The sequence below is a fragment of the Hypomesus transpacificus genome, chromosome 22 (genome assembly GCF_021917145.1).
Source record: "Hypomesus transpacificus isolate Combined female chromosome 22, fHypTra1, whole genome shotgun sequence".
Classification (NCBI taxonomy): Eukaryota; Metazoa; Chordata; class Actinopteri; order Osmeriformes; family Osmeridae; genus Hypomesus; species Hypomesus transpacificus.
In genome coordinates, this window is record NC_061081.1 from 10642517 (window position 1) to 10660354 (window position 17838).

General features: G+C 47.3%; 3 protein-coding genes across 3 annotated transcripts; all 3 read right to left on the reverse strand.

Moving 5' to 3' along the window:
- Window positions 1-3733: 3733 nt before the first annotated feature.
- On the reverse strand, window positions 3734-8539 carry tyrp1b (tyrosinase-related protein 1b). The gene is made up of 9 exons (XM_047044476.1): window positions 8468-8539; window positions 7039-7394; window positions 6703-6811; window positions 6365-6578; window positions 6064-6268; window positions 4982-5149; window positions 4448-4627; window positions 4161-4307; window positions 3734-4015 (listed from the first exon to the last, which is right to left on the reverse strand). The coding sequence occupies exons 1-9, from the start codon at window positions 8479-8481 to the stop codon at window positions 3810-3812; spliced, it is 1599 nt and encodes a 532-aa protein (XP_046900432.1). The 5' UTR covers window positions 8482-8539; the 3' UTR covers window positions 3734-3809.
- A 1121-nt stretch (window positions 8540-9660) lies between these two features.
- si:dkeyp-118a3.2 lies at window positions 9661-11303 on the reverse strand. The gene is made up of 4 exons (XM_047045322.1): window positions 11093-11303; window positions 10733-10850; window positions 10490-10597; window positions 9661-9854 (listed from the first exon to the last, which is right to left on the reverse strand). The coding sequence occupies exons 1-4, from the start codon at window positions 11301-11303 to the stop codon at window positions 9689-9691; spliced, it is 603 nt and encodes a 200-aa protein (XP_046901278.1). The 3' UTR covers window positions 9661-9688.
- Window positions 11304-11976: 673 nt separating this feature from the next.
- LOC124484419 (protein FAM9A-like) lies at window positions 11977-13736 on the reverse strand. Its single transcript, XM_047045323.1, has 3 exons — window positions 13649-13736; window positions 12875-13173; window positions 11977-12033 (listed from the first exon to the last, which is right to left on the reverse strand). The coding sequence occupies exons 1-3, from the start codon at window positions 13710-13712 to the stop codon at window positions 11977-11979; spliced, it is 420 nt and encodes a 139-aa protein (XP_046901279.1). The 5' UTR covers window positions 13713-13736.
- Between the last annotated feature and the right edge of the window lie 4102 nt (window positions 13737-17838).

Here is a 17838-nt window from a genome sequence, read left to right on the forward strand (position 1 = left end):
CTGAATATTCATTGGTATGTATTGCATTCTATTAGAGCTTACATGCCTAACCACAGTTTAGTAGGCCACCTCTAATAAGATTAAGTCTGTATAATAAGACATGTGGCAAATTCATGCAATTAAGTGATTCTGCCAATCTTTTGTGTGGCAATAAGCTTTTAGAAGATTTTCCTTCTAGAACTTCCATTGGATAGCATGTCTCATGTTTGCTTGTTTCTTCCTGATTGGGGGGTCCCTCCCGCACAATCTTTTTTTTTTTTTTTTTACTGTAACTCAGTACTTACTCTTTTTGAATAATATTTATCTTCACAATGTTGTGTAACACATTTGATTTCAGATGATAATACAGATTTATACTGATATTTATTTTATAGACACGACTTTCAACTGGCAAGTATTATTATGGTGTGTGAGAGAGAACTTGGTTTGTTGATACATTTAGCATTATTTATTCATTTATTTATACACTGTACAACGATTATGGAACATCTATTTCTACACAACAATGTCTGTAGCAGGTAGCACATGTTTCCCTCATAGTTTGTGTGTTTTCTTTCTGCGTAGAAAAGTGTCTCTGGACTTCTGTGGATCTGATTTTGTATTGTATGTTTTAATTGAGAGTTAGTCATTCAATGTTTGTTTTTTTCATGTGATTGTAAGCTCGGTTGGAAAGTAGTTTGTTAGTTACTGTACGAGACCTACATGTGTGTTGTCTTCCTGCGATCCTATTAAATGTCCCTTTGGTAGAGTTTAGACCAGAGAGATACTTGACAGTACTAGATGATCTAATGAACGTGTTAATAATGTTATGCATATGGACCTTTCATATGGCTGCTAGATCTATCTGATGGTTTTGAGGAAAATAGGCAAACAAGCAAACCTTTTTGTTGTTGTACCATACAGCTTTATTTGTAAAGAGGAGAATGTTGAAACCGTACGTCGGTCATAATACAGGATGCCACACACCATGCGGACGGTATCGGACTTGTAATCTAATGAAAGCAGTGCAAGCTCAGGCACTGTACATCCAATGCTGTTTTTCTTACCTCATCTCTCTCTCTCCCTCTCCCTCCCTTACACATAGTGCACGCACCACTCGTCTCCTGTTCCTCTCTCACACACACACACACTTGCAGAGAAACACTTGTGTTTAGTCTAGCGTCCAGGGGAGGGAGGATGGCACGCACTGGAACCACACTATCTCATAGAGCCATGATTAGGATGACAGCAGAGTTGGAGAGGGATGGATTAGACAGGAAGGGGGGGCTTGTTTTCATCCCCGGTCCTGCAGGGTTCTGTCTTGTTGAAGGCTTTTTCATTACAGGAGGCTTTGTATAAGTCAGTTGGGGCTCTACTGGACGTTTAATACAAATGCTTTTCAGCATCAACAAGACATGGTTACTCCTTTCAGATTTACCACTGGTGAGAACCTAACTCTCACATTCTAGATTGAGAATCGTATTTGAAATTACGATTTTATTTATAATGTTATTTTTGGTTTTGTGGGCTCTCCCGACTACCACTTGTTACAAAGTTAATGGTTTTTAGCCCAAGGCCTTTATTGGGTTTTACCAGCAGAGAAAATGTGAACATGTTTTCTTTGCTCTCTCTCATTACGAAGGAAATCCGACCAGGTAGTGATCCACACTACCGGACTTAAATTCCTCTCTCCCCCTGTAACATTTATGAGGATCGAGGATGGGGCGGGGGGTAGGTGAGAGGACTTTAAGTCCTTAAGAGGAGTCCTTTTTTTTTTACTAGGCCCTCTGTGAAAACATCCAGCTGTTTCTTCCCAGGTCTCTGGGCTTATCTCCCTGCTTGCCTGTCTGTTTGTCTGCCTGTCTGTCTGTCTGTCTGTACATGTGTCTTCCCAGCCAGCCATGTGGCACGAGCAGACCCAGGCTCAGGAGAAGGATGACAGGAGGCCCTCTGTGGAAGGCTCTAAGGTACTCTGCTGGAGTTGGCCCTTTGAGCTCATTACAAAAAAAAACTAAGACTGAAAAGGAAAAAGGTTGCACATTTTAAACGTGCCCAAGTGGAACTTGGTATAGGACTGTTGGGTTTTCCATAAGTAAGAGGATGTTAATATTGATGTTGTTTTTGGTAGCACAACCTTCAACTACCCCTTTACAACATCCACTTAGAGTACCCCTTAAACTTCTCCCCCATATAATTGTACAATAATTCTGACAATTTTGTAATAACCTATACTGCTAATACTATTTAATTGCATTTAGTTTATGCAATGTTAAGTGTTGCCTTCCCTTTTATAAGCCCACCTATCTAAGCTTTGAGCTTGTGACAGTCCAATACTGCATGTATAACTGCAATACTGCTGGATGCCATTGCACACTTATGCTATCCAGTGAAAGTGCGCGGTGCGATGGGGTCCACCCCTAGAGTGTCCAGGTAGCTTCCCACAGACATCGCGTCGAAAGTGTCACTACCGTACTGCAAACTGGACACGCTGCTCCGAAGAGACGCGTCCTGGCTGTCTGCAAGGCTACAGACACTCCCCGCGAGGCTACCCTCCCGGCTTGCTGACACTACCATCCCCCGTTCCTCTAGGGCCCAGCGCGTCGACTCGATGCAATCGTTGATTGACAGGAGCTGGCGCATCAGTTTCACGTCTGTGCCCCGCAGGTGAGTCTGTGTGTTCAGAAGGGCAAGTTCAAACTTGAGCAGTTAATAAACAATAATTTATATGGATAAACCTGTTTCATCAGCACATGCGCTGAAAAGGTACACAAGAGAAGTTCTCAGCCTGCAGGTTAAGTTATGGAAGCGCATTGTGTAATATCTGATCGACTGAAATGTAGCAACTATTTTCAAGGGTAGGGCATATGTTGCACCATAATCATTATAGTTTAGCATGCACATGACAGCCACTATTTTATGCAAATCGTCAGTACAAATTCAAAACAACTTACCATCTCTTGTCTAAGGAAGCGTAACTTGCTTGGCAAACTGTCTGAGTTGCATGTATTTGTCGATTCAAATCTGTTACCAAATGAGCAGGGATCCTTCAACTTTCCATCCGTGATGGAACGAAAAAGGCAGTCTGGTATCTTCCGACCCAACTTCTTCTCGATATCTCTCAGATCTGTTCCAATGTTGGTATCCATTGAAAAAGTTAGCTTCTATACAGTCCCCGGACATGGCTTAGTCAATGACATCGAACTAAAGTTACAAGCTGCTCACCACGCGTTATTACGCACGGCCCTCTTGCGTCAAGTGGGAGATAGAGCTCCCCTCTCTTTCCACATTTAAAGACACCGGTGACATACTTTCTGATACCCTACGCCCTCTGCCGTAGCAGCAGGAACTAATACATGTACCCACTGTGTTGTGAATGTTACCCAATCATTGCATACTCAATATTAAGCCTGCCGGAAAATATTTTTCAACAGGTGGATTACCCCGCCCAAACTGTTTTATTTTGAAAACTAAATCCCAAGAAAGTCCTAAACATTTGTTAGTGTAGTAGGCCTCCCCGAAATCATCATTTGTATTCAGTTATTTGTGTTATGACCGCATTATTGGCCACAAATTAGACCACTCCACTGCAGTTTGGCTTAACTGTAATAACCCATTTTGTCCACAAGAGACTGCTCGTGCACTTCATTGCTATCACGCATCTGTGCTTAATAACTCCCGAACTTGACTCCGGGACATCCCAGGTCCTTGAATAAGCACACTCGCATCCACCCACACCCAGGGTTCAAAACCAGTCGAACTTTATTAGAAGAGGGAAGAATAAAAAACAAAACAAGTCAAGGTATACTGTTAGGGCCCGTGGGGCGTGCGAGCTAAACGACAGATTGCGTCTTGTCCATCCGCCGGTCGTCCTCCGAGTAGCGCCGGAACGTCTCCCCCAGCAGGGGCTCCAGACCCTCCGCGGAGCGGTAGGACCGGGCGCGCACAGCGCATGCGATGACCCCTCCCACCACCGCCACCACCAGCACGGCGGCAACAATGCCAATGGTGATGATCTCAGACAGCGTGTAGGGGCGCGCTGCAGAGGGGCACAGAGAGCGTGGGTAAGGTTGCAGACGTTGACCACAAATGGGCAGAACCGTCGCCACAGCGTGCTTCCCCCAGCGTCCGGGAATGCCCGGGTCGTCTGGGAAAAGGTTAAAGGTCATGCGGGTGTGACTCACTTGGCCATTGGACCTCGTAGGCGTAGCCCAGGTTCTGAGGGGCGGGGACAAACATCTCTGCATTGGTGACAGGGGGCCAGAAGGGAACCATGTTGAACTGTCGGTTGTGGCCGATTGGAGCATTCTCCTCTGGGTACACAGCCTCACCTGAGGAAGGGGAGAAAGGATGGAGCATGTTATGCCAGAGTCAGATGTGTGAGTGTGTGTTTGCGCACATCCTTGGGCATGTGACTGTGTTTCATTATCCTTGTGTGTGTGTGTATGTTTGTGTGTGTGTGCCCCCAAACCTGGGCTGTGCCTGCTCAACCACTCGTCAAAGATGGCGTCAGTGAAGGTGTGCAGCAGGACGAAGATGGGGTCGTTAGGGGACAGGTGCGTCTGTCCCCCGGTCCCGTTCAGGAACAGGTGGGCCAAGTTGTGGAGGCTGCGGACCACCGGGTCATATCCCCCCTGAGGGGCAGAGTAGCCTGATGGAGGGAGAGCAGGAGGACATTACAACAGGTCCCTGGTACAGGTCGACGGTCGATTCATGCGCCGTGTGTGTGTGTGTTTTGGGCATTGGGTATTTTTAATTTGTTAATGTTCAGTCTGTATGCGGACATGTGTGTCTATCGGTCTGGTCAAACTATTTGTCTGTAGGCAGAATTGTTTCTGGTTTTGGATTTGTGTGTGCAGTGTTTCAGTCTTCATCTGCCAGAGTTTTTTGTGTCGAGTGTGTGTGCGCCTTGTACGTGTGTGTGCGCCTTGTACGTGTGTGTGCGCCTTGTACGTGTGTGTGCGCCTTGTACATGTGTGTGTGTTCTCCCGCCTCCTGGTCTCACCCTCGATGGTGTTCCTGAAGCTCTCGGAGGAGGTGGAGTAGTACGGCGGCGTGTCGAAGGCGTTGAGCTCCAGACAGTCCACCACATCCTGGGGCTCTGGCAGGCGCTGCACCATGGGGCGGGCCACGTTACCCGCTGGGTTCCTCCTGATTGGGCTGGATTCGGTGTCTACAGGTAGGAAAGAGCACATCAGGGTCACTGCACTGTTCACAAACCATGAACATGCACTTATGGTTGTTCTTTCTGTACTTACACTTAGTCACTGACTCATATAATGACTCATTAAGTATGTCAAACCCTACAATTAGAATAACACTACTAAATAAAATAACACAGGTTTATGCTTCAACAATGACTAGAAATGTTATACACAAACACTGCAGAAGCTACTTCCTGAATGAATGGTTTGAGGCTAATTCCTTTGGATCAAAGGAGCCAGTCGATGAGATTCCTTCCCAATCAGACCGTAAGCCTATATAAGGCCAGCATTATGACCATATAAGGCAATGTCTTGCTTGTTCTAGGAGGAAATACCATGTGAGTCTTGAATCCTAAGAGGATTAACAGCACAGATCACCAACACTCTCCACACTCACATGCTCTCTCCAGGCAGAATCCACACACATTCATTCATTAGTCTCCCAAGGAGGACAGATAACTATTTCTTACTCATAACATCACATATATCATATGTTTTGTGTTGACTAAAATATTAATATTTGTAGTCACAGTCATGACTGTTTTCTCTGGCTGGGTGTGCTAAACAGCCCAGAACAATAGAGGTAAATGAATTAAGCCCTAATCTCATGCTGCAATCCCCCAATCTCAGTATAATCTGGTAATCTGAAGTCATGTGAAAACCATTGGGTTATTTCACCAGGTCCCCAGTCCAGAATCTCAGGACCCCATTCGGGACCATGAAAAAAGGTTTACAGAGATGTGTGCTCCCAAAGCAGAGGCCATACCACTGCTGCACTGTTGCAGCCAGCCCTCCAGGTGTTGCAACAAGAATGAGTTCTAGCTCATCAAAATGAGTTGATGGTAGCGTCAAAGAGCCAAGGCTAACGTCACGGCTGTCTCACTGTTGCAGACGGTGCCCATGGTGTCGTAGTCCTCCACGCTCTCGCAGATGACCCTCCACTGGGAGAACACAGAGTTGGGGCTGAGGGAGTCGCTGTCGAAGCTGCTCCTGGCGCCCAGCAGTTCGTCGGTGCAGATGTCGCACTCGCTGCCCCCGATGGCAAAGTTCCAGTAGGGAAGGGCGAAGGTGGCGTCGCCCAGCATGTCCTGAAAGGAAGAGGAGTAGGAGAGAATGGACGAGGTGAGCGTGGATTCTTCTGTGGCTGGGGGAGGCCCTTCCGCCCTCCGCTCCGCCCTCCTCACCTGCATGTCCCTCTCCAGCTGCAGCAGGTGGAAGCGGTGCCAGGTGACGAAGCCCGGCCCCTCGTGAGAGAAGTCCACCCCCCCGAAGCTGGCCTGGCCCGGCCCCAGGTAGGTCTTACTGACAGAGTAGTAGTGGGTCCACACAAAGTAGTTATAGATGGTGATGTTCTCAAACTGGGGGGTGTTGCCATCCGGACCATACACCTCCTGGTACCTGGGCAATATAAGAGCAGAGGGAGTGGATGGATGGATGGAAGAAAGAAGGAGATGGTGTCTGGACGGCTGTGTGTGTGTGTGTGTGTATGTGTCTATGCGTGTGTGTGTCATAGCTGTAGTACCGTCGGGTGCAGATCACCAGGTCAGGGTGCACAGTTCTCTTGGCCTGGTCTAAGGCATTCACAAAGGCCTGCTTGTCTGCTGCATTCATCTGCATGATGTTCCTTCTGACTGGAGGGAGAGAGAGGGTGGGATGAGTACTGCACTATTTAGATTTTTCCGCTGTACTCACTATGTGCACTCATTATATGTTGCTTTGGGAAAAAGTGAATAAAATGGAACAAAAATGGAAGTGTAGTAGTAAATCAAGTACATGAAGAAGCTTGAAAGAAAAGAGAGTGAGCGAGAGCGAGAGGAGAAACAAATGTACAAGCAGACAGCCTATTCTCCTCCCTCACCCACTGAGATCCTCTCGTCACAGTTGGGCCCGGTCAGTCCGTGGCGACACCGGCCACAGTTGTGGCCAGAGAAGTTCCCGTTGCACTGGCAGGTCCGGTTGAAGAAGCGTAGCGGCCACCTCTCCCTGTCGTCACGCCCGTCGTGGGGGTACTGGGGCCCGTGGGGCCGGCGGTCAGCGGCGATGGTCACGCACTGGCCACGGCCCGTGCTTGAGCCACACTCATCACCCGCCACCCCCGTCGGAGAGGGGCAGCACTGGCCGCTCCTGAGGCCCTCTGGGGTCACACAATCCCTGGGGAACTGGGCTGCCGTCAAGCCTGCACACAGGGTGACCACCAGGACTCCCAGCATCGTACTGAGGGAGAGATTGAGGGAGAGAGAGCGAGAAAAGTGGGTGGGAGAGAGGGAGGAAGAGAGATGGAGAGTAGGATGGAGAGAGAGAGGGAGGGAGGAAGAGTTCAGAGCAGAGAGAGATTATATATCCAAGGTCCATGGTTGGAATAATTTGCCTGTCTGGCACTTAAGAAATGGAGACTGAATCTAAATCCTCAGAATCTTTCCCAACTAAAGTGTGGAGTCTGCAACCTTCTACTCATGTGTCAGACAAGCTAGCTTCTCTAAAGCCCACACTTCTTTCCACAAACTTTAAACAACATTCAATTTAAAACAATCAAACATGGATCATAGCAGTTTCTTTTTCTCTACATAGTGTCATACTATAGTTATCTTGAAGATGGAAAAAAAAGCGTAAAAATATAGCTACATAGAATATTCATTCAAGCGTTTTGTGTTGTTTGCTATTCTTCTTTCTGTCAGTGTTAGTCTTCTCACCTCTTGTAGCAAACTACCTTCAGAAAACCGTCTTTAATTCATTATCTGGACAAACAGTCATCCAACTCTAGGGAGCAATGTACAATTACAGTATTTTGTTCTACTTCAAGATGCTGTCACTGTTTACCAACACATTTAAAGAATGGTCCGAAACAATCTTTCATAACAATATATGATCATTTAATAACATGTTGTTAAATGCAACAAGTGCGTTGCCTGGAATTCAGTCCTTGTCTGTGTAAGCAAAGCATCCATGTCTGTGGGGGTGAGCCAGTCTAAAAGCATCTTCAGGATTTTCTGCCTCTGTGGTTACTCACTAGTCAGGTATACAGGATTAACCAGCACAGTGGTTTAGATGGCCCATGTGGAACACTGTTGTGGTTATGAATTCCAACAGAAAGTTCCAGAACATTCCAACAATAAAATAAGTATTATTCCCAGTAGCTTGATCAGAAGAGAGCATAGGGTTTCTGAGCAGGAAAGTGCCTTATTGATGACCATTGATGTACTTGGGTATAATTATGCATGCATTTGATTTGATGATCATTATTGTTGTTCTATGTAAGTGAGATGATGGAGAGTGGAGAGTTGTCTTACCTCTGATGGTGCATGATGGCTGTCTCTCTCCCTCTCTGTGGCCCAATGCAAACCCCCTAGGGGGGGCCTGTTGGTCTCTCTGGTCTTAAATAGCTCTCTACCACATGATCACATGACCAGGCCTTTCCTCCCTGAGCTCCTCGTGCTCATGCTGGAAAACACACACACACACATAAACACACACACACTCACTCACTCAGGCACACACAAAACGCATACGCCCTCACTCTGTCACAAAAACACACAGATGGGTGCACATAAGCCTGCTCGTATTCGTGTTCGCACACACACACACTCTCGTGCACGTTCACACACACACACACACACACAGTTCTGCCCCCTCGTGATTCAAGCCCCACAGAGGCATTTGTGGAAGCTCACAAAAACGACTATGGAGAAGCACACGCACGCACGCACACGCACACAATCTTGTGAATCATTTGAAGCATGTACGTTCCTTTAACCCATACACCTATAGGTACCTGAGCTGTGTAAAAGAATGAGGCAGGAAAGCGAGTAAAGGAAAAGGGGAAATAGGACGACTGCACCTTCTACATCATTTTATTCTGTACACGTCAATTACAAATGATGAGACAAAGGTCATCAATTCTTCATCATCCAACTTCAATCGTTTTATGTCATGACTATCATCAGTTTTTGGCTTTTGACAATATTACAGTCAAAAAAAGAAAATAAAAAGGTTTTCATGCATTCGCCATAGAACATTGATACTGGATCATGTACTGTAGGATGCTCATGATCAATTTGGTTGGCCAATACTAACAGTCTAGACAGGTTTAGACAGGACCTTTTACAGTGTATCTTAAGAGATTTTACATAACTCATCTACACAAGTTCTCGTTCTCACTCTCTCTCACACATGCTCACAAACTCTCATACATACTTTCACACTTTCACACGTACTCTCACACACACTTTTACACCCAGTCATTCTACCTTGCTCTCACATGTTCTGTTCTTCACACACACACACACACACACTAGCACCTACAGGGTCACACATACAGTAGACATTACAGAAAGAACTGAAGTCACAGTAGGGTGGGGTTGGAGGGCAGGTGGAGTCGGGGTGGTGGGCCTGGTCTGGGGGGGGGGGGGAGAGACAAGTTAGCTACAGGTGGGAGAACAGGAAGTCAGAATGTGTTGGGGCCGGGGTGGGGGGAGGGGCGGGAGAGGGCTGGGGGGCCTGCAGGCCGTCTCTTAGAGAACCGAGGTCCGCAGGTCCTGCTCTGAGGCTGGCTGGCTCAGCTCCACAGACTGCTCTATGGAGCTCAGCTGGATGTCTGTCATGCCTACTTCCTCCTCCTCCACATCCTGTTGTTGAGTTACAACCTGGGACAGATCCGAGGGGTCGAGAGCTGCTATCCTGTATGTTAGAGATAAAGAGAAAGACGCATGGTTTAGTTCATGATTGAGGGTAGAATACTGTTAGATATTGGCATTATACTGACAAGAATCAATGCCGCATGATTTGGTCTGACCTTTCCTGCTCTGAAACGCACACACACAGCCACACACACAACACACATAGCCACACACTGGCGTAGTGTATCCACTCCACTGCCCAGTCAGATTACAAGCAGCAACAGGGCTGTAAATTCAGTAACCATACACAGACACACACGCAAGCCCACTCATGTGACCCAGCCGGTGCCCATTCTACTCTGGGTTTACACAAGCGCTTGGAGATCAGCTGAGAAGCACACCAGCACAAGCTCCACCACACACACACACCTACACACACACACCTACACACACACACACACTCACACACCAATGAGCAGATTTGGACTCATTTTGGGTCCAGCTAACTGGACAGGCAGGTTGTGCAGCTTTCTGTTAATAGCGTAGGTAGACTGAGTAGCTTTTTTGTTCTCAGTAGCTTGACCACCTAAGTTATTGAGACATGGAGTGGTGTTTCTTTGTTGATAACACAAAGTTTTAGTTGTTTTTTGACAAAAGGCTTTCTGGGTAATGTAGTGTAATTGGGTACACACTCACTGTTGGGCGTCCCCGTTGCCGGCAAGAAGTGTGTCGTCTTCGCAGACTCCTGTGGCGGGCTCTGCCTCCACGCACGCCTCCTCACAGGCTCGCTCTGGGGCGGGGGCACTGCACACACACACACACACGCCGTATGAAACATGCAGTGTCAAATTCAGGTCGCATCATCATAAGCGTACTGCCAGCTGTCCAGAGCACACTGGCATACTCCAACCTCCGTCAGCAGTTCACCATCAGGCCCACCTGTTGCTTCTGTTTCGACACTTGAGGACGTAGACAACTATGACGATGGTCTCCAGTACGAGGAAGACTGCAGCGGAGATGGCTCCGATCTTCCAGGCCTCCAGACCCAGGCCTCCCTCTGGGAGGGAGGAGGGAGGGGGGAGAGCGAGGAGGACAGGGAGGAGAGGAGAGGGAGGGGAGGGGGATGGAAGGTGGTAGAGAGGAGGGAGGAATTGAGGGCTTTTAGCTACTCTTCACAGTATAGTATTCAGTACTTGTGTTACAGCGATGATATTACGTTGGGGGACACGCTGATGTAGGAATATCTCCTGTGTCAGTCGGGCCTATGCTGTGCCTGAGCTTTGTTGTAACCATAGCTACCTGAAACATTGGTGCTTGTTTCTCCAATCTCAATGGGCTCTCCAAGCTCCTCCTCCTCTTCAGGCTGAGGGGGCGTGGCCGGAATCTCTTCCACCAAGTTGTCGAGTGTGGGCGCGGCATTGACAGGTTCCAGGTTGAGGTTGTCCTTGGATGTGAAGATTTCATTGTCGTGGTTAGACTCCTCCCCCACCAGATTGTCGTCTCCGCCCATGGCGTTGGTCTCCCCTCCGCTAAGCGAGGATGTGAGGGTGATGGTGAGGTCCTGAGACTCCTCCTCTGTGGAGGGCTCGTCTGGGTCTGGCACCACTTCTAGGAAAGGAGGTCGGTATTTGGCAAACACGTGAAAATTGAGACAGGGGGCCCCTAGAATGAAAACCTGGAATGTGGGAGGATATATAGAGAGTACGGCTACGAATGCGTGTGTACACCCAAATGCTAAATACTCTTGATTGGCAGTGAATAATAAGTAATAAAGTAATGTTAAGTCTAGAGCTTGTTCACATTCTGATGTGGCCAGCAGCCTGCTGTCATCTCTGTTCTAAGCATATGTGATCACAAGGGGTTAAAACCTATGAGAACATGTTGGTCTAGTTATCGCAGGAAACAAGGACTAGCCAAAGCTGCAGGGCGTGATGCTTGCAGGGCGTGATGCTTGCAGGGCGTGATGCTTGCAGGGCCCACTACTGCACTAGTTCAAGCACTTAAAAGATATTCAATATTTACAATATGTATATTGTGATCTGATGCCATTTTGGTGTTCCACTCAATTCTTAACAGTTTTGGTCCAATACTGTTTCTCATTCTCTGTGAAGCTTTATTCAGGGGTAACTGGGTCTGTTACTCATCTGGTGTCACTAGTTCACCTGGTTGCTCTTGGTCCGTGGTCACCGGTATCTCCACGGCAACCTCCATTTCTTCTCCCGCCTCTGCTTGAAGCTGACCTGCGGCTCCAGCCGCCACCTCCACCTCCTCCCCCACACTCTCTCCATCCTCACCCCCACCTTCAGCTGCCACCCCTGCCTCCCCCTCTCCCTCCTCCCCCTCCCCCACTGCCTCTCCATCACCTCCCTCCTCTGTGACCCCCTCCTCCTCACCCTCTCCTGCTCCCACCACCACCTCCTCCACCTCCTCTCCACCCTCCTCTTCGTCCACCGGCTCCCCCACCACCGACTGAGTGGTCTCCATCTCCTCGTAGTTGTCGAGGGACTGCCCGGCCACCTCCTCCCCACCATCCCCTGCTCCTCCCTGGGCCTCGGCCTCCTCCACTGCCCCCTCTCTCTCCTCTCCTCCAGGCTGCTCTTCCACACCCGGGGCAGACTCCAGATAAGTCACCTGATCCACCTGCTCTCCAGCAGCTGTGGCCCCCTCTGTCTCCTGCCCCACCTCCTCGACCATCGCCTCCACCTCTCCTGCAGCCTCCTCCACCTCTCCTGCAGCCTCCTCCACCTCTCCTGCACCCTCCTCCACCTCTCCTGCAGCGTCCTCCACCTCTGTCTCTTCCTCTCCTTTTTCCGGTGTGGCTCCGGCTTCTTTGAGAACTTCGGGTTCAACTGCTGGTTCTTCGATGATCTCCTCACCTTCTCCAGCACCACGTTCTTCCACCACGGCCTCTTCCCCTACCCCAGCAGCTGCCGCTCTTTGCGCCGCCTCCTCCGTCACCTCCACCGTCTCCACAAGGGCTTCCTCCCCATCTGCTTTAGTAGCGTCTACCTCCCCTTCATCAACCTCTTCCCCCAAGCCAGCAGCCTCCTCCGCCACCACCTCTCCTCCTGTTAGCCCTGCCTCCTCCTCCTCCTCCACCACATCCGCTTCAAACCCAGCCTCGGCCTCGACCTCCTCCGCAGCCTCCCCCACCTCCTCTCCTCCTCCTCCTTTGCCTGTCTCACCCAGTGCAGCCTCTACAACTCTCTCCAGCAGCTCCTTCAGCACCTCCTCTGCCCCCCGCTCCTCACCCAGCTTCGAGGCCTCCTGCACAGCATCCTCCACCTCCCTCAGGCTTGGGGGGGCCACCTCTGGGACCACCTCCCCAGGGGAGAGCTCAGGGTCCAGGGGAGATGTTTCAGTTTCCTGGGTGGTCTCGGCTGTGGAGAGAAGGGTGGAGGTGGACAAGTCTAGGGGGAGAAGGTCCCATATTTTTGTTTGATGGATGACAACAGAATACATTTTTTATGATTATTGATTTTTCTTACTAACAACATTGATATTGAGATGATTATTTTTACTTTGATTATTAGTATTTACATGTCAACTAAAATTAATGCAAGCAATCAGTCTGGAGTTGAAATCAAAATCAATGTACAAGAATGTTTACTAATTTTACTGTGAATTATTACTATAATTAATTTAGATTATTCAGATAGTGAAGCAAGTATAGCATATCATTATAGCATAGAGACATTAATTTCAAAAGGTTCAGAAGGTCACACTATTTATACAGTTAATTTATCAACATCGATGTACGAGGATGGTTATGGAAAGTGAATTATTACTCACATTATTTAATGTGGTTCATAAAGTGACATAATAGCATGTAATTAGTCCAGGTTGCCATCCTACCTTGAGGTTTGCAGTGATGGATCAGTAAAATCACAATCAGGCCCTTCCAAGTATGGAACTCCATGGTGTCCAAACAAAAACTCCACGATTAGCTCCGAAAACAACCCAACAAGACTCCCTTTCCTCTCTGTCAGGTGTGTTTATGAGTGAGTATGTGTGTCCAAGCACGTCAAGGCGCCCAGTGGAGTGTGTGCAGCCCGCAGGGTGGTCGGACAGTAAGATGGAACTGGCCCGGGTCAACAATATCACAGTGTGACGTGGAGCCGCCATGTTACATACTGCCACCTGAGGGGGTGTCCCGGGCCGGAGGCCTGACAGGGTGAGGACGAGGCACACGGGGAAAGTGGCACGCTGGTGCTAAATGCATGTCAGATTCTTCCGAGAGAGCTGCTGAAGCCCAGGCAGTATGTCACACACCCGCTGGGAACCGTGGCAGCAATTATAGGTGGGCTGTGAGGAGTGTGTGTGATTATGAGGGTGTAGAGACTGGCCTAGGCCCTGGATCCCCGTAAAGAGACACACTGCTCAGGCCACAAAAAGCGACCAAGATGGTCGCCTGTTGAGCCTACTGTGAGAGAGGTTCTTTAGACCGACAGCGGTTTTTCTCTTCTATCTACAAGATGGGACTTATTTTGAGGTCAGAGAGAGTTGTGGAGGCTTGGTATGTCCCCAGCCACAGCATGTCCCCCTGGTGTGCCACGAAGCTAATAGACTGTTGTCCATCACGTTGCATAACAAGTACTTTGCATGTCTGCCAGGTGGCTAACATGTTGGCTACTACAGTCCAAAATGACTAAATGTAAATGACTAAATGTACTACTGTTCTCATTGTAATTCCGTGTGTCACAACTGGTCTAGCAGCTTTGTTGATCCCAGTTTCCTACATTATAGTAAACAAAATGGTATGTCAAATGTGTACATCTTCTTAGGTGTACTGTAACAGTTTTCAGCTTTCGGCAACAAAGCATAGCAGTTTGAATAAAGACAGTTATGTCCAAACAAAGCAGTTTTGTAATCTACATACCAAGGCAGGTCCAAGTCTGCACTAATTCCCCGGTTCATAATCACCCACTGATTTTGTACAACACCCAAAATGTTTATATGTAAAATGTACATTTAATTTAAGATCTAAACGGAACACTTGTAAGTTCTAACAATTTTAATACTGAGTGTTTAAAACGTAATCTCAAGTCTCGGGTGAAGACAGACACACAATGAGAGGAACTTTCTGAAACCACAATGTTGTCTGTGAGTACGGCTTCTGAGATTACAGAGATTACAAATGTGGGCCCCCAAAAAAGATTTGGCCTCAGTAATACAGAAGGGCTCGATGGGGATTCAGAGGTATGTTTGATAAGCTGTCTGGCTTCAGTCCTCCAGCGCTCTGTCAGTTCTGGGAGTGAAATCTGGAGGGGTGAAGAGAAGCTGTGGGGAAAATGATCTGATCAGTAAAACTTTATTTTTCAACCCACACATACACACACTCATTCCTACGCACACACGCATATACACACACAAGCACGCACTCCTTCACACACACACACACACACAAATAGTCATTCCCTCACATACACACATACACACACATGTACTTCTGTCAGCGCTAGGTGAAAGTATGTACGGAATGCCATGGGGGACTTATGTTTCTAACAATCCCACTCTGGGAAAGTTAAGACAGGGTGGAGCATACAATGAAGACCTTTAAAACGTCTGTCCCTCTCTTGTATGTGTGTGTGTGTGTGTGTGTGTGTGTGTGTGTGTGTGTGTGTGTGTGTGTGTGTGTGTGTGTGTGTGTGTGTGTGTGTGTGTGTGTGTGTGTGTGTGTGTGTGTGTGTGCGTGCGTGTGTGTGTGCTCACTGCCCTGGCAGTGTACATGTTTGTTGTGCTTCACAGACCCATGTTTGGATTTGATTTATATAGTGACTCCAGCATGATCCTGATGTTAGTGTTAGGGTGGAGTGTCTTAGTAGTGTCTGGTTTGAGGAAACAGTCTCTCTCTCTCAAACTCCCCTGTTCCTTCTTACTTTTCTCTCCCTCTTTCTAGTTCCCATCTCCTCTTCTTTCCAATTATCTCTCTCTCTCTCTCTCTCTCTCTCTCTCTCTCTCTCTCCCTCTCTCCCTCTGTACACCTCAGTATGTCTCTCGCTCTCTCCCCCTCCCTTTCTCGTATTCGTGACTATGAGAGATTAGTCTTGAAAGGGTAACTATGTTAATACAGTCACATGTGATTCACATTGTGCTTGGCGACACCAGGCAGTGTTCTAACTCATAGCTGGCTTGTGACTGAAGTAGAATGGGTTCATGGGGGAGTTCCTAGAAACTCTCATAAGATGTTCTCTTTATAGTAGAGGAGATGTATGTAGGCTTGAAAACAAGCACACACAGTGCATACACACACAAACACACACTTGTACATTGTCAGGCAAGTCATGAGAATCTGGAACTGCGTCCAACGTGCGCGGCCGCCGGCACTTCCTTGGTGTCTCTGTGGGAGAGTGTGTGTCTGCGTCCCCCTGCAGGACGGAGGGACGGTCCTGGGCATCTCTCTGCTGGAGGGGCCATAGGAGCTGCTGTATTTCACACCATAACGCTGGCATTTCAGACCTGCTCTCTAGGAGGCTGTACACACACACATACTGTTCTGTCAATACATACACACACACACACACACACACAGGCTGCTGGCAAACTGAACATATCTTGTCAATGCACATAAGACGTAAATTGTAATCCCTATTATAAATGTGGTAATACCCAGTGGGGTTTACCACAGACTGATGAGAGGGAGGAAAGTGATGTAGGGTTGACAAATATTGGATTAATCTAAATCCGACCCAATTCAGCCTGTCAGTCTCCTCATTTATAAGCAATTTAAATGCAATATGTTTTAAGACTAATATGTTGTTCATCGGGAACATTGTTTATGAAATAGGGTCTAATGGTTATTTCGCCTCGCGTGGGCAAACAGTGTTATGTCATTTAGTGGCCACTAGATGGACATGTTGCTCTCTTATAGACCTTGGATCACAGAGGATGCTTGAGTGAACAAATGGCAGCCTCTCTGCTAATTGGAAACCATGGGTGGACGGTTTTCTCATGCACTGATTCTAAACTGTGGAACTTACTACCTGTTTCCATCAGAAATGCTCCTTTGCATGGAATTTTCAAGAAATTCCTTAAAACATACCTTTTTAATCTTGGTTTTAATTGTAAATTTAATTGTGTCCGTTCGTATTGTTATTATATATAATGTTTTATTCTTGTAATGTTTACTATACTGTAGTGCTGTGAGTGCAAGAATGGTGCATTGCAAATAAAGTGTATTATTAATATTAAAAACATTTTATTACAACCTTAGTCAATAATAAATATAATCATTTGATGGGCGATATGATAATTTTTCCAGTGTTTGCAAAGTGCAAATACCCTCAAATTATGTCATACAGTGAAACTTAGGCCCCCAATGTCAATAGTTCTCTCTCTCTTAGTGGCATAATAGTTTTTTGGGGCACAACATGAAGAGATTGCTTACACTGCATAGTCTCTCTCTCTCTGTGTCTCTCTCTCTCTCTCACTCCCTCTCTCTCACTCGCTCTCTCTCTCTCTCTCTCTCTCTCTCTCTCTCTCTCTCTGTCTCTCTCTCTCTCTGTCTCTCTGTCTCTCTGTCTCTCTCTGTCTGTCTGTCTGTCTCTCTCTCTCTCTCTCTCTCTCTCTCTCTCTCTCTCTCTCTCTCTCTCTCTCTCTCTCTCTCTCTCTCTCTCTCTCTCTCTCTCTGTATAGGGTATGGGTGTGTGCGTCTCTCATGTAGTTTCAACAAATTTCAAAAGGATGTTTCCAAAATATCTAGGACATCTTTTTAGGTCAACATGATCTACTAGAAGAAAAAAAATGTAGCGAAATGCACACGTTACCTTTTTTGGGAGGTTGTTGCATATGCATAGTTGAGCCTCCCATCGACACAAACAACCTTAACAAAAACAACAACTTCCACTACTTGCAACAACAGAAATAATATATGCATTCATTATTATTCTTGTTTCGAGTTCTAATTTATTCGGCCTTAGTGGGGTAGAAGAAGAGATTCAAAGGGAAAATGAGTGAGCTTGTTGATAACAGACAAGTCAAATTATTCAGCCTTTTTCTCTCTTCGCAAAAAAACTTCAAAAACAACTCAAGTACACACCCGCACG